We start from the raw sequence: 15178 nt of genomic DNA, 5'->3' as shown, positions 1-15178 counted from the left end.
CAGTAAAACTAATAAATCTGTAACTTTCACCCTCCCACCTCTAAAAAAGGGGGTAGAGTTCTGAATATATTACAAGTAAAACTAGGTAGCGTGTAGGTAGTGTGTAGCCTACGGTTTACATAAAACGCTGTACCGTAACCCCCAGCCCCCCTCCCCCACCCCTCTCCCCCGCTTGCTATCCTAAAACTGCACCCCGTTATAAAGGGGGTGCAGTTCTAAATACTTATACAGAACTAGTGTGCCCAGGGCACTTCCCGATGTCCTAGAGAGATAAAATATTTGGTATGAAGCCTATATGATTTCTAAACAAAGATCATAAAAATTAAGAAATTTGTAACTTTTACCCTCCATCCCCTATTAGTGGAGTGCAAGCATAACAATTTTACAAAGAAAAAACATAAAATGCGTTAAAATATTAAAAACTACAAGCCCATAAAAATAAACGTAACCTCCTAGGCAAGGTCTCAGAGACCAGCGAGATATAGTATATAACCACCTAGGCAAGGTCGCTGAGACCACCGACGACAGTCTTTTGCTCACCAAATTCACAAAGACACACGTCCGAAGGCATCGATCACATGGCCGGCACTGAGACGGCTGCAGGGAAAGGTGTTGTCAATGAACACGTGTTGAGTTATTCACTATTTTGTATTTGCAAAGGTCTGAGAGACCTTGCGTAGGTGGTTAAGGGTTAAACATTGAAATCGGTCAAATAGTTTAGCTTGTAGAATTTTTTGAAATATATTTTGAAGAAATTTACACTCACATTCAAACTTTCATATTTCGTGAAGTATGAGAGGTATCGGTGTCAAGTTTTTTGTATAATACTTGTTGTTTATTCAGTAATATGCACATGTATTAAACTATTCATGTTCCATACATTTTTTTTGTGAAATCATAAAAACTATCAATCGAGTAAAAAAAAAACTTAAGATGCCGTTTTTTGTCAAAAGTATTCAGTATATATTTTTTGAGTATTTTTTAAAAGTAACGTATATAATAAGCTTTCATTTGAGATATTAAACGTTTAAATCGGTTCATTGGTTTAGCGTGTAGAATTTTTTGAAATATTTTTTAAAGAAGTGGCGCCATCTCTGTTCCTAAGGGGTGAAACTTGCGCTGCTGCGGGTCAAATCACTCAGTTTGGTCCCTTCTATCATTGTGCAAAACGGCTTGCTTTTATCATGAAGTGCAGCATCCGGGCAAAAAATGGCCATAACAAGTATGACTATAAAGTTTTCTGCGGGCCCAAGTTAGACTAAAGGCTATCTGAACCCTATTGAATTCGACTGTACATTCCTTTCCCGTCGGCCCTTTCTTTATATGTAATGACAGGTTATTCTCGTGAATGATCGTGGATCGTTAACGACAACAACTGAACTGTACGTTTTAATTTCACAATACCATACTTGGGTGTCTTTAATATCTACTTTTGTTTATGTGTGTTTAAATAGTAGTGGCAGTGCCTAGTAAAAAAAACAGAAGCTTTCCCCGCGTGGCTCACTCATCATTGTTGTAGGTGGAACATTTTGCTAGTACTCGTAAAATTTCCCCGTTATAGTTGCTTTGTCCGTACATTTCATTTGTGGATAAGAAGTTAGAGTCCACCCACCACAGCTCTAATAACACTTCTACTAGGGAGTTGTTGTGTTCTTGATGATTAGTAAAGTTGGCATAGTTTAGGAGCTGGGGCAATTTATCAAAAGCTTGTAGCTTGTAATACAAGTGGAAGTCCCTTTTTGACAGCTACAAGCTTTTATAAACGGGCCCCTGGTAGTTAAAAGCAGAGATGTTAATTATTTGAAATAAATGCATTTGAAATACAAATACTAAATACAAAATACCTAATATTGTCTTAGGTTACCGCGATAGTTACTCATGAAATAAAACTATGAAAACGGATTAGGAATTTAGGAGGGAATTAAATCTTCTCGGGTCCGTGGTGTAGGGTTGGAGCCGGCATAGTTTTTATCGCGTATATATTATACATCTTTACGTGAAAAATAATTATAGTGTATAACTAGCCTTATGAACCGATTTTGCATGTACAACCAGCCTTAAAGTTTGTAGTCTATGATTGTTCATTATTTTAGTATGTGGGTATTTTTGCACTTTGTAATTTTTCCTCAAGTCAGTCACCCGTTGACCACGAACGCTGTAAAGAGTTCGAAACGTCGGGATGTATTATAAATTCAATATACGCGATATAATCCGTTTTCATAGTTTTATTAAAAAATACCTATTTTTAATTTGTATTTTAAATACTTAAAAGTACACGTATTTTGCATTTTGAATAACTTTAAAATACAAAATGCTTTTTGTAACTTTTTAAGGTAAAACGGATTGTACCGGAACCGGGCGCTGTGTCCATTCGACGCGTTCGAAAGAAAAGTAATTCTTTTTTTCTATCTTTCTCTGTCTCTGACAACTCTAGCTCTTATGTGACATTGACAACACCTTCGGAAGCGTTTGCAAGCAAATGCCGCAGGCGCAGGGCAGTGTATTTCGAAATTTTATGCGATGCCGGGAAATGTGTAGAACATATAAATTATAATTAGGTGCAACAAATACAATGGATGGATCGATCAAATGCCGCAATCTAGAAGAATCGCATGCGATTTGTTGCAACAAGGATCTCCATAGAAACAGTACTGGTAGTGGTACCGCCGGCCGGCTTATAGAGCCTTTATTTATTTTGTCCCTTAACCTGTCAACCTAGTACTCATATTAGGTACCTACCTATGTACATCATAATCTAATAAAGAGGAAGCAACTCGTTTGTGACACTACAGAAGCATTAAGTCTGCCGTTGGTACCAGGGACCGGCCCGCTATCCCTTATCGGGGTTTTATAAGGGTATTGCATAAGGCTTAACTCACCATACCCTTTGCCAGACGAAACCCTTTGTTTTGGTTTTAAAAACCCTTATATAAAGCTACCACATTTGAGTAATCGGTAGCCCAAATACCCTTACAAAACCCTTATCATCCGCTCACCAACACCTTGCATATTGCTTATAAGGGTTAGCTTTATAAAGGGCTTCCCTTTTAGCATATAAGCGTGCTAATTTAAGTCGTCCACCTTGTTCATAAAGCACACATTACTTCGAATCCGAGCGATCGTCGGCGGCGACGGCGGCGTTCTTTGACTAGGCACGTATTTTCTTTCCTTTTCATACACTACCGTAGATATATACTAATCCTGTCTCTTTCACGCAAAGGGAAACCTTTATAAAAAGCGCTTAAAGATAAGGGTAACCCTTATTAAGAGCTAGCCTTATTTTTGGTTAGCTTTTCGGTAAGGGTTAGTCAAAGGTAAGGGTATGAATGGGCTTGCAGTTCAAAAGGGAAAGTCTTTCAATGTGTTAGCCGTGTTTAAGTGTCGCCCATTGAAAGGGTTTTATCGCGGAAAGGGTTGTCCGGTCCCTGGTTGGTACTTTCTTGTGTTGTGCAATATATAGGTAGGTTAAATAAATAAAACTGCAAGCTTTTATAGGATGCAGTAGCCGCTTACCTTTAGACGAACCGTACGCTTGTTTACCACAGGTATTAAAAACATAATTACGAATTCCACGTTTATTTTTTGATATAAAACATTCTTAGTCTTGGTAATCGGAGTCGTCGGCCTGGCTGTCGGAAGACTGGGACTCGGTATGATTGTAGCCCCAGGCCTCCACCTCGAAGCTATACTGGTGATTGAACTGCAGAAGGGGAATGTCCACCTGGGAACAAGGTCAGTCTATCAGAGAGACTATATAGGCCTCCCAAAAACATTTGAAGGGTACACGGAAAGAACATCTCTAGTCACTTTTTACGGAAAATGAGATTTTCATCTCAAAATGTAGAGCTCTTAATGAACTATTAGTTATATCTTTTGCTACCACTGTATAATATATGTAACACAACTTTTTTTTAGTTAAAAAAGACCTGGTCACGGAATTATCATACATTTTGACATGGTTCCAAATTTTAAAACTGCGATTACTCAAAATGTTACTAAAGTGACTAGACATGTTCTTTCCGTGAACCCTTCATTTGTAGAATAACCTGTTCTAGAACTCTATTTTATTTGTATACTGGGCATAGATATTATGTTACTTAAATGTCTATGCCAAATTTAAACTGTTAAACTGAGAGCATGACTTTGATTGTATGGAAGAGGCTTTTTGGCGAAGAGTTTATGAGACTCTTAAGCAGCTAAATAGGTAAGTAGATGCTTGGAACTCTTGGTTATCTCATCTCTGGATATGGATATGGAAGTGGATTTAACTTAAAGTTTAAATTCAAATTCAATACTCAAAGCTCCGATGACGCTGAACGTGAAGCCCTTACCGAAACCTCAGGGGAGTCTAAATCGTAGACCCTGGGCTGACCGATCTGGAACGGCATGCCAACCTTCACGCAGATAATGATAGCTTCTCTCGGAGACACGATCTGACAAAAAATCATTCAAGGAATTACATACACAAAACATCAAATATTAACTTTGCCTTGCCTTTTCATCTATGAAGTAGCTATACACGTAAAACTTAACATACGTCAATATACAAAACTTAATAGCATTAAAAGGAGCAGAGGAAGGAGAAAGCTAACCTGGATAGACAACATTAAAAGCTGGTCCAATATTAATGACACTGCCAGTTTGTCAAGACTGGCACAGGATAGAACCAAGTTCCGTAAGATGGTCGCCGACATCCGCTGAGGATATGGCACAGCAAGAAGAAGAATAGCATTAGACATCAAGGAGAAATATACGCGAAACCATATAAAACGGCCTTACTTTCCAAAAGTGTATATGGAATGGCACCCAAACTATATAATAAACTCCCAAAATCCATCTTAGACTGTAATAATTCACAACATTTTAAGAAAATTTTGCATGACTTTTTATCAAAAAAAGCCTACTACTCCATTCAAGAGTACCTCTGTGACAAATTTTAACATTATAGCGTAATATTACATATGATATGAGACCGCTTTTGTTAATTTATATGTAAATATATTGTAATTTGCATGACTTATGTTTTAAGTAGTAGTAAGTAGTTATAAGTTTAACTGTTTGTACGCCTAATGGCAAGACCATGGTGATTCCATATCTATGTTCCATCATTGTATATACCCATGTTCTACAGACAATAAACGAATTATGAATTATGAACATGAAGCATACCACCATGGCCTTTTACTTTATTTACTATAATATTTTTCAATTGTATTGCGACATTTGGCATTTGTGGGTTATATATAAATTGTATGGAGATGACATCTATCATACAATTCCAGTTTGAAAAATACTATACTTTGTATTACGTTTATGTTACGTTTTATTGTTGGCATTTATTTTAAAGACTAGCTGTTGCCCGCGACTTCGTACGCGTGGATTTGTACGTTGGTGGTTATATATTCTACATGAGCATAATATAGAACATTATGCAGCAAAAGATAGTAGGGACGGTTAATCATTTGTTAATAATTATACAACGCATGAAATTTGTCTTTCACAAACTACGAAGTTTCAAGACCCTAACTGAAAAAAATTGTTCCCGATATAATCCCTCTCGACCCTCTTAGAAGACTTACAAGTCCAATATTTAAAAAAAAAATCGCTTCCGAAACTATTAATACAAACTTTTCAAAAACCGTGTAAGTAATAAATTTTTGTCTATTTTAATATAATGCCCTTTTTACAAAGTTTCAAGTTCCTAGCTTGAAAGAAAATTTGTACCACATATAAACTTACATCCCCTTTTTAACCCCTTTAGGGGTTGAATTTTTAAGAACGTTGAAATAACTTTTTTGGAATCTTATACAATGCCTTTCTAAGAAGTTTCAAAGCATTTGTAATAGATTCACTTTGAACCCCTTTTTAACCCTTTTAGGGGATGAAAATTTAAAAACGCTTAAATTACTTTTCTTGTATTTATACAAAGATTCAATTCCCGCACTCAAAAAAATATTTGATCTCCATACAAAATTTCAACCCCATTTTTACCACCTTGGGGAATGAATTTTCAATAATGCTGAAATAAGTTTTTTAAGCTTAAAATAAAATTAGGACCACGACAAAATTTCAACCCCTTTTTAACCACTTTAGGGGATGAATTTTTAAACACGCTGAAATCACTTTTCTTGTATTCTAATGACATGCCTTTATGCAAAGATTCAAGTCGCGCACTTAAAAAATTTTTTGACCTCCATACAAACTTTCTACCCCTTTTTCACCACTCAAAACGCTGAAATTACTTTTCTAGTATTTTAATAATATGCCTTTATACAAAGTTTCAAGTCCCGCACTCAAAAAAATTTATGATCTCCATACAAACTTTCAACCCCTTTTTCACCACCAAGGGGATGAATTTTGTAAAACCCCTTCTTAGTGGATACTAACGTCATAAAAGCTATCTATTGTGAAAAATTCAGCTCTCTAGGTCTAACGGTTTGGGCTGGGCGTTGATTTAAGTGAGTCAGTCAGTCAGTCAGTTAGTCAGGACCAAAGATAGATATAACTCCGTAATAGATGGATACAGTCTAAGGAAAAAACGTGCCTCGAAAATCACGAAAATTTGATTCTCGATCAGAGGGCGCCACTAGTTTTGGCCTACACTCGTATAGAGGGCGTTGACGGTTTCGTTTGTTATTTATAATTTTAACGCATATCAGTGAAAGAACATGGGTCAAAATCATAAAAATAATTAATGCAAATATAAAAAATCATTTATCCATATTTAAATACATTGGCAGACAGCTGGCAGTGAATTTACTGGGGTTACAAAATTTACTATGACAGTACCGCTCTAGTATAAGTTACTCTATATAGATTTAAGACTTGTTATATACAAATCCAGGAATAAATTTCTTCCTGAACAAGAATTTATTTTCATTTTCAATGATTCACACTCCTCTGAATATCCTTCTGAATTCATTGATGTCCCTAGTAATTTTTGCATTAGGTACTGGCAAATCGCTTTTTCTATTTTTCTTTATTGAACAAGTTTCACTTGCCGTTCATTAACCTTAGTATAATATAACTACTTATTACTTATTCTGTGCCCCAGTGTAAACACTCGATAGCGTGACGTGACTGACGTGACTGACGTGAGTGACGTGACATACGACATACGCGTTTGCGTGTCTCATTTTGTATGGGATTTTGAGTTTCCAAAACGTCCCGCTTAGCGCGCTGTTCAATATCCCATACAAAATGAGACTTAACGCAAATGCGTTCGTCACGCTATGGAATGAAATTGACACTAGGGGTTATGATAGTTCGTCTTCAGAACAATCATTCCTTTATAAGTAATGCCATGAAACATTTCAATTAATATCCATTTTAAATCACATTTATACTCGAGTCTATCGTTAATTTATTTTGTTACCTTTATTTACCGACGTTTCGACACAGGTTTCACTGGTCGTGGTCGCGGCACTCGCGGCTAACTGACGTCCCAGCAAAATGTCAAAACAAAGATTTGATTTGGTTTGCGATTATAAATGTTTTATTTTTATTTTTTTATTATTTAAAAAAAGAGGTACAGTAATTGTTGCTACTTATCTGCCAAACTGCAAAGCAGTTTGTTGGCAGATGTGATTTAATATGTGTTCAAAGCGCGCGACGGTTTTACATGTTATAATATCCCTTTTACCTCTAAATGATAGTTGACCCTGGACAGCGCAATAGGCTTAACCCTGAAGATCTCCTGATAGAACCTGAAGATGTCTAAGGCAGCATCTCCTCTGTCATAACAACGCACGCCACCCATCCACCAATGACCCACCCAGGCGTGGCCGACTTGGTCGTAGGGGGACGCGCGGGGCATCACGAACCCTGGAAACAAAAACGTATTTTTTTTTACCATCGCCCACACTGTTAACTGACTGTCCGTAAACCTTATTACAAAAGACATAAGGTCCACCGATGAACAGTTAAGAGTGTTGTTTGTACAAAGAGGGACATGATTGCCTTCCATATCGAACACCGACTGGGAGAGGCTCGCAGAACAGCGGACGGAATGGCGCAAACGTGTTACACCATAAATCGTCTGCAATAGACGCAAAGGCCAATGATGATGATGATGATGTTTGTACATTGCTAAGCACAGACAGTCCAAGGGCAGATCCAGCTTTATGGTCAGGGCCGGTCACATTCTAGTTATTTTTTCGCAAATAAAGCATTAAAACTTATTTATTGTAGACCCAGCCCGAGGCCCAGGGGGGTCATGTTCCCCGGGAGACCCCCCCTCTTCCCTCTAAATCCACCTATGAGACAGTCAGGAGTAGGAGACGTCTCGCAAACGCTGCCTGTTGTGTAAGAGATGTAATCAACTATAATGTGGAACTACTGCAATAACCACAACCGTACGTACGACCAATATCAGCACTGACCATCATGAGAACACTGTAGCAGGCCTAAAAGGTTCAAAATACTTCCCAAGTTGAGCTGCTCTCAATTTAAGAAATGCTAAATTCCATGTGGCTTTTTTTTCTACCGTCTAGCAAGAACTGCTAGAAGGCATTTTAACTCACCGAATGGATCATCTTTGGAGAAAGCACCCAGGGGTTTGCCAGTAATGGCGGCTGTTATCCAGGGAACGTAAGGGTAGAGTACTGTGTGGCGAGGGGGTGCTGGAGGCCGATGGGACCGCAGCGGGTCGGGGCAAGGTGTACCGCCTGGAAAACAGATAAATACTATTTACAATTTGCATATAAACACTAACATCACGGGTTTCCTGATATCTTGATTTAACCTGCTCTAGTAGCCGTTAGTGAGATTATTTATGCTCTAGTCACGCTTGTGCGGGGAACATATCCAGCAACTTGCGTGTCATGTGTTCGGGTTCTCGGTTCAAACTCGAAGTCCATCTTTACTTTATTGACAATGGTATATCTCACCATGTGCGAGAGCGACAACGGACCAATGTCCAGTGTGCTCGTGAACGAGGCTCGGGGCGCCAGAACGGAACCCGCAGCCAGTCGTACAGGCAATGCGTTCCTTCTTCAGTCTCGTGTTGTTCTGAAATCGATAATTAGTCTATATCGGCGCTTTTAAGATTGTATTAGTCTGTCGGTCTGATTTTATTCCATAACGCCGCAGGCGGCAATGCAATAAATACAATCGTACCATTATTTAAAAATAACTGGCAGTAAAAAATGTACAATGTTATAAAAATAGCGGGCGCCGCATGTACCTACCTCAAGAAAGCTGTCAGAAAGCAGCCTGCTTTCACCTTTTAGACGCCCGAGGGCCCGTTCGCACTTGTCGGACCTCCGGCCCGGATTTTAATCGGAATTCGGATGTCCCAGCTGCAGGCAAATCTGTGCCGGACAAGTGTAAATAAGTAGCTTCATAAAAAATGTTCTGCCACTGGGACATCCGATTAAAATCCGGGCCCGGCATCCGAAGAGCGGGAACGGGCTCTAAGGGGATAACGTTGGTTGACTTAAAATTATACAGTGTCAAGCCAAACGTCAGCTTCGGACCCTGAGAGTCGGAGACCCTGGACTTTAATCAGTAGCTGAGGAAGAAACGAAGATAAACGCTAAAGAGTGACAAATAGAGAAAGATTATATCATAACCATACTTCTGGCAAGTCGTATATGTAGCAGAGCTCACGTGGCAGCAGGCTGATCCTGGTGATTTCCTTGTCTTCCTCTACAAAATCTCGGGGGACATCTGTAAAATAACGTAATGATGGATATTTGTACGGCTGTGAACTTTCGTGTGGACAAGAGCCATATTAACCACATATCCAGAGTTCCTATTCACAACTCCAGTGATAAGCTTATAATTGTGAGCTTTATTAATCGGCATATCAAAGAAGATTTAGTAGCGGCAGCCAGACTTAAGAAGACCCTCGCGGCGGAGGAAATCGGCTTCCAGGGAAACACCCAGAAAATCTACATTAATGACCACCTTACACCCGAGAACAAGAAACTATTGTCACTAGTTAAATCGTCACTAAAGCAGAAGGGATACCTCTACGTGTGGGTCAGATACTCTAAAATTCACGTACGGAAAGACGACAATTCTAAAGTGCACATAATTAATACCGAACGAGATTTAAACAAATTGCTTTAAATTGGTGTATTTTCAATTTATCGTCTAATTATGTCACTTGCTTGACGTTTTTGCTTTTGTTATTATTGTTTAATATTAACATTAAGCGAACTTGCCCAAGTTTGACAATCACTGACCGGCCCACCTGGGCAGTCTTTTGTTTTGCGCTCGGTCTTATCGCCATCTGCATTTGCTACCTCTTGTTTACGCCTCGCTCACTGAATATTGCCTTTAATCATTTATTCTTTCGCGCTTATTACAACGTCCTTATGGCTTATTATAACTGTATGATTGACTCGCAAGCATCTAGTATTTTTTTCATAATGAGAATACCGTTGTTTTGTCAATGTTGGGTGATGCAGTATTATATTTACTTCTATTTTTACTCAATTTTAGTCATTAAATTAATCTCAAATGGGTAGTTCAGTAATAGATAAACATCCTTGTATTTATTATCAGAACGTTAGGGGGTTGAGGTCTAAAACTTTTACATTTTACCGTAATCTTAGTACGGCATCTTTTGACATAATAATTCTAACGGAGACGTGGCTGGTGGACGGTGTGTTGGACTCGGAATTGTTCGACGACCGGTATGTGGTCTGGCGGCGGGACCGGGATCTCGCCCTGACCGGTCAAAGCCGCGGGGGCGGTGTGCTCATCGCCACCCGTCGGGAACTACCTGTGACCCCGCAGCCGAAGTTCCAGTCGTCTGCTGAGGATTTGTGGGTTACACTTTCGCTTAAGGACACCTCCAATAGGTTAGTAAAAGTTCATTTGTGCGTACTATATTTGTGTAATCAAAATAATGGTAACTCATTTTCACAACAATTAGCTAACTTCTTAAATAAATTAAGTGAGTTGATGTTACATCGTCCAGATGACAAGTTTATAATAATTGGTGATTTTAATATGAGCGGTATCCGGTGGATAGGTCGAGACTCGGTGATGGTTCCGTCTTCCTATGCTAGTAATGATGAATGTAGCCTAATCGATGAAATTCATACTCTGAATCTAAATCAATATAACGGTATTTTAAACCGGTTCGGTAAGTTACTGGACTTAGTATTATAACCAACAATAATAATACTTTAAGACCAATCTACTACTATTAGCCGTACCACGAGTTGACACTGGACGTTTACGTAGCGCCTGCGTAAACTCGATCGCAGTCCATCTCGCTCGCAATGGTGCGATCGAGTTCACGAAGTAGCTAACGTCAAATGTAAAATGCCAACTGGTGGCAGCCGTGCTAGTTACAATGCTGATGCTGGAGATCGAATATGATCATAGCAACTCTCTTACGAAACAACGCAACATCAAGTGAAAGCAGACAGCCAACTTACCACTGGCAAAGTCAATGTGGTAAAGCCTTTCCTCCATCAGCTTGCCGGTGCTGCGCTCGAGGAAATTCCTGAAGGGCAGGCACACCGGCAATACGTATCCTGGAATAATATGTTCATGTTACTTCTCAAAGAGCCCCACGATAGAACATCAGCTCGTTTTTTTCTGAAAACCCTGAGAACTTTTCGAACATCTAATACTTTCAATTCTCGCGTTTTGTACACATATTTTCTATAAACTATTTTCGGTTAGTTTAGTGTTGTTTACCCATATCTCCGTTGACATTTTGCTAGGAAGTCAGTCATCCGTGACCACAGCTGGTGCAATCTTCTCGAGGCAGAGCTTCGTAGCTTTATTTGTCGTTAATAAGCGCATTGTAATATGCCTACTTGAATAATAAACTATCTTTATCTTTAAACATCGGATAAGGCAAAAATAATGTAATAATGTATGTTTCGCATTCCACTTCAACCAACGACTTCATAGTATTAAATCATTTTACGGTTTAGACTCACTTGTTTTAGTCACTCGCGCGACATGTTTCGGAGAGCCTAGGTCTCCTTTCTCAAGCACTAATAGTGCGAGCAGCGTTCACGACGACCGTGTATTGCGTATTGCATAGTAGTGACTTCATAGTAGTGATAAGCTTAAGCAACGCCACGCTACTCCTGGCCCCGAAGTGCTTAAACTCCGGATGGATCAGGACATCAGCTACTGGCATCACCAGGATGGCTGGCTCTACACTCCGCCTTCAGGTTGGCGAGAGCTTGGACTGTAGTCTCGTATTCCACTTAAATCAACCAACTTACTGGACTTCACAGTAGTGATAAGCTTGAGCAACGCCACGCTACTCCTGGCCCCGAAGTGCTTAAACTCCGGATGGATCAGGACATCAGCTATTGGCATCACCAGGATGGCTGGCTCGCACTCCGCCTTCAGGTTGGCGAGGGCTTGGACTGTAGTCTCGCATTCCACTTCGTCTCGCTCGTAGTCGCCGAAAATCACGTTTCCTCTACAAGAGGAATTTATTTACATACATGTAATCACGCCTATTTTCCGGAGGGGTAGGCAGAGACCACGGATTTCCACTTGCTACGGTCGGTCCTGACACTCCTGACATACCCCTTTCGCTTCCTTCACTTCCATAACATTCTTCATACTCGCTCGCCGTTTAGGGGGTTGAATTTATTTATAATATTTATTTATTTATTGAAACGTCTTATAGGCCAATCAAATTAGATTTTTTTGAAGAATTAATTCCCAGTAAGCTGTCGTCTTAAGGCTGTTCGTCCTAACTGCGTGTCATCCGAAGTATGCTCAAACCCAGAAGGTGTGCATACATTTTTGCTCTTTTTCAGTTTTTTGCTTGTAGATTGAAAACGTTACCCCACGTTATCTGAGGATCCGAAAAGTACTTACATAGTCAAAGTGTCAAAAATAGCCGAGACTGAATATTTTTTTTTTGTATTATCATGTTAAAAATCCGAAAACGCCTTTTAAACAGTATTTGATCCACCAAACCTTGCTGGTAGTGCCTTTGTAATTGATGGTGGGTTCCTTCTACATCGAGTGGTTTGGCAATTCAAGGAAAAAAGTATTTCCTAAGGCTCCCAAATTTTATGCACACCTCCTAAGATGGAGCAAACTCGGATTAAACGCATTTAGGACCAAATGAAAGTATTGAAATGATGTCCAGTGTGCTGGGAATTGATTCCTCGAAACGCTATTTTGGAATCTAATTTGATTGGCCTCTTAGAGATGGAGTCAATATCAGAGCAATATAAAAGAAAACAGGTCTTTACGTTTACAATTGCCTAAATGCCTACAAAATTTGTCTCGTACGGCTGTGTCCTATGTGGCTGTAGGACACTAAAACTACACAAGAATATTCTGTAACTGACGGAAGCGAGAGAAATGTACCAGGTTCTTAGCATATGGAACAAACAGCTACGAGCAATGTCTACCTCTTAGGAAAACAGGGGTGATTCTGGATCTTATGTTCTGAAGGTTACAAGGAAATAGTTCAAGCTGGCCAACTTACAAAGCATATCCATGTGGAATTACAGCCGCATCCACTGCCGTGGTCAACACGAACTGCCGACTAATTAGCACCACTCGTGGCACCCTGAAGTAGTGGGGGGTCCCGTTTTTGACTGTGGAAGTACTAAACAGATTAGATCTCTAGATACGTCATTTTTAATCGTCAATCAGAAGGTCTATGCCCAAGGTGCGTAGAGAAGATGACAATCGTTCACGCTCCGTACCGAACGAAATGCAACTGTCACTGTCGCACTAATACGTAAGTGATAGAGAGAGATGACTACGATACGCTACGGAGCGTAACAATTGGCACGTTGGCTACGCAGCTAGCTCCAGAAAGAAGCCTTGTCGTATATAGGCTAATAGGTGATGAGTGTTGGCCTACCATGTATATACTGCAAGGCGCCTAGCCAGGAGTATTGCAGCTCTGTGACCTGACCTTCCTCGGGGTCGTAGCTGGGGTCATCGTGGCAGTCAAAGAACTGACTCCACACTGAACCTGCCAAATAATACAAATTTAAAATGTGCCATTTTCAACCAAAAGGGGACAAGCGACATGTCAGTAAGGCGCTATTCCCATATATCTTCAATTAGAAATCAACCTTATCGACAAGCGACAATACCGGTACCTTTTGATTGAAAACGTCACAAATAATCCGGATAAAGGATGACACGCTAGACCGGGCCGGTCCCAGGCCAAGGTGTCCACCATGTCATTTTCTATGACGGCTGATCGCTGATCACGTGGTGCTTTCCAGATAAGACGAAGCGTCGGAAGCCCCGGTTCGGCCCCGGCCCGAGCGTGAGGCATCCTTAATTTTTATCCGGAGATATTAGCGAGTCACACGATCCTAATGCAGATTAGAAATGTCTCACTCAAAACCTGTGCTCAACGCAGTTCCGTCGTCAGTTGCATCTCTGGATTTGACGGGCTTTAGATCCCGGTCTTTTCATAGGCTTGCGTGGGGATATAGATCCAACACGTAGAGGCCCCTTGGAGACCTTTAATGTCATGTAGAACGCCTGCTGGAACTGTTCACAGGCGCAACAGTAGACACCCATCAACCGGTCGCAGCAGGCATTGGGACTATTGTAGAAAAAGTTACACCGCCCAGCTTCCAGCGTCACCTAGTCAAGCCGAGCCAATACCACAGAGTAATAGTATTATCATACCAATACCAAGTAATCAAGCATATAAAACCATTATTAGTACTTTAGTACTTACCCCAAAGAACGCCTAAAGCCACCAACCGCCACATCTCCCTAAGATCGCAACTGTTCAATAAATAATCTGAAAACACGAGAAACTGGCCACGTTTGTTGTTTTCAAACCTCGGGCAGCTATTGGTAAACACTAATACCAGGTATCTGACGTCGATCTTCATTTTCTGACGTCTGAGAGTATACTCAAAGAGCATATAATATTTCGATGGTCTTGCAAATGTATGTTAAATTTTTAATTTAGCTGCGTTTTATATTTTGTTAGTACCTAGTAGTAGCAGTAGCACCGCCCACAATCTCTCTGCTTTGCCTCAAGGTTGACTGGTAGAAAATGCTTTTGGCATTAAGTCCACCTTTTGTACGATAAGTTTTTCTTTTGTGCAATACTGAGAGTACCGAGGGATACTAAAGTAGAATCCTGAGCATAGTGAGGGATTCAAGTGTGTTACGCCCGAGATGGAAATAGTTTTGCTACCATGTGACACATACTGCTTTTCACATCACATATGATGTTTAAAAATAT

At 40.0% G+C, this 15178-nt stretch overlaps 1 protein-coding gene across 1 annotated transcript; it reads right to left on the bottom strand.

The window, feature by feature from the left end:
- Positions 1 to 3580: 3580 nt before the first annotated feature.
- Positions 3581 to 14733, bottom strand: LOC134755504 (uncharacterized). The gene is made up of 11 exons (XM_063692058.1): positions 14660 to 14733; positions 13820 to 13933; positions 13436 to 13547; positions 12204 to 12406; positions 11397 to 11495; positions 9578 to 9669; positions 8889 to 9009; positions 8523 to 8666; positions 7643 to 7824; positions 4332 to 4433; positions 3581 to 3721 (listed from the first exon to the last, which is right to left on the bottom strand). The coding sequence occupies exons 1-11, from the start codon at positions 14691 to 14693 to the stop codon at positions 3599 to 3601; spliced, it is 1326 nt and encodes a 441-aa protein (XP_063548128.1). The 5' UTR covers positions 14694 to 14733; the 3' UTR covers positions 3581 to 3598.
- Positions 14734 to 15178: the final 445 nt, after the last annotated feature.

Source organism: Cydia strobilella, chromosome 2 (assembly GCF_947568885.1).
Source record: "Cydia strobilella chromosome 2, ilCydStro3.1, whole genome shotgun sequence".
Classification (NCBI taxonomy): domain Eukaryota; kingdom Metazoa; phylum Arthropoda; class Insecta; order Lepidoptera; family Tortricidae; genus Cydia; species Cydia strobilella.
This window is presented reverse-complemented; position numbering and strand designations above follow the sequence as displayed.

Coding starts and splice junctions, on each gene's coding strand:
- LOC134755504 (XM_063692058.1), bottom strand. CDS start 14,693: ATGTGGCGGTTGGTGGCTTTAGGCGTTCTTTGGG. Junction 13,934..14,659: donor GGCTTTAGGCGTTCTTTGGG/GTAAGTACTAAA, acceptor ATTATTTGGCAG/GTTCAGTGTGGAGTCAGTTC. Junction 11,496..12,203: donor TATCACTACTGTGAAGTCCA/GTAAGTTGGTTG, acceptor ATATTATTCCAG/GATACGTATTGCCGGTGTGC.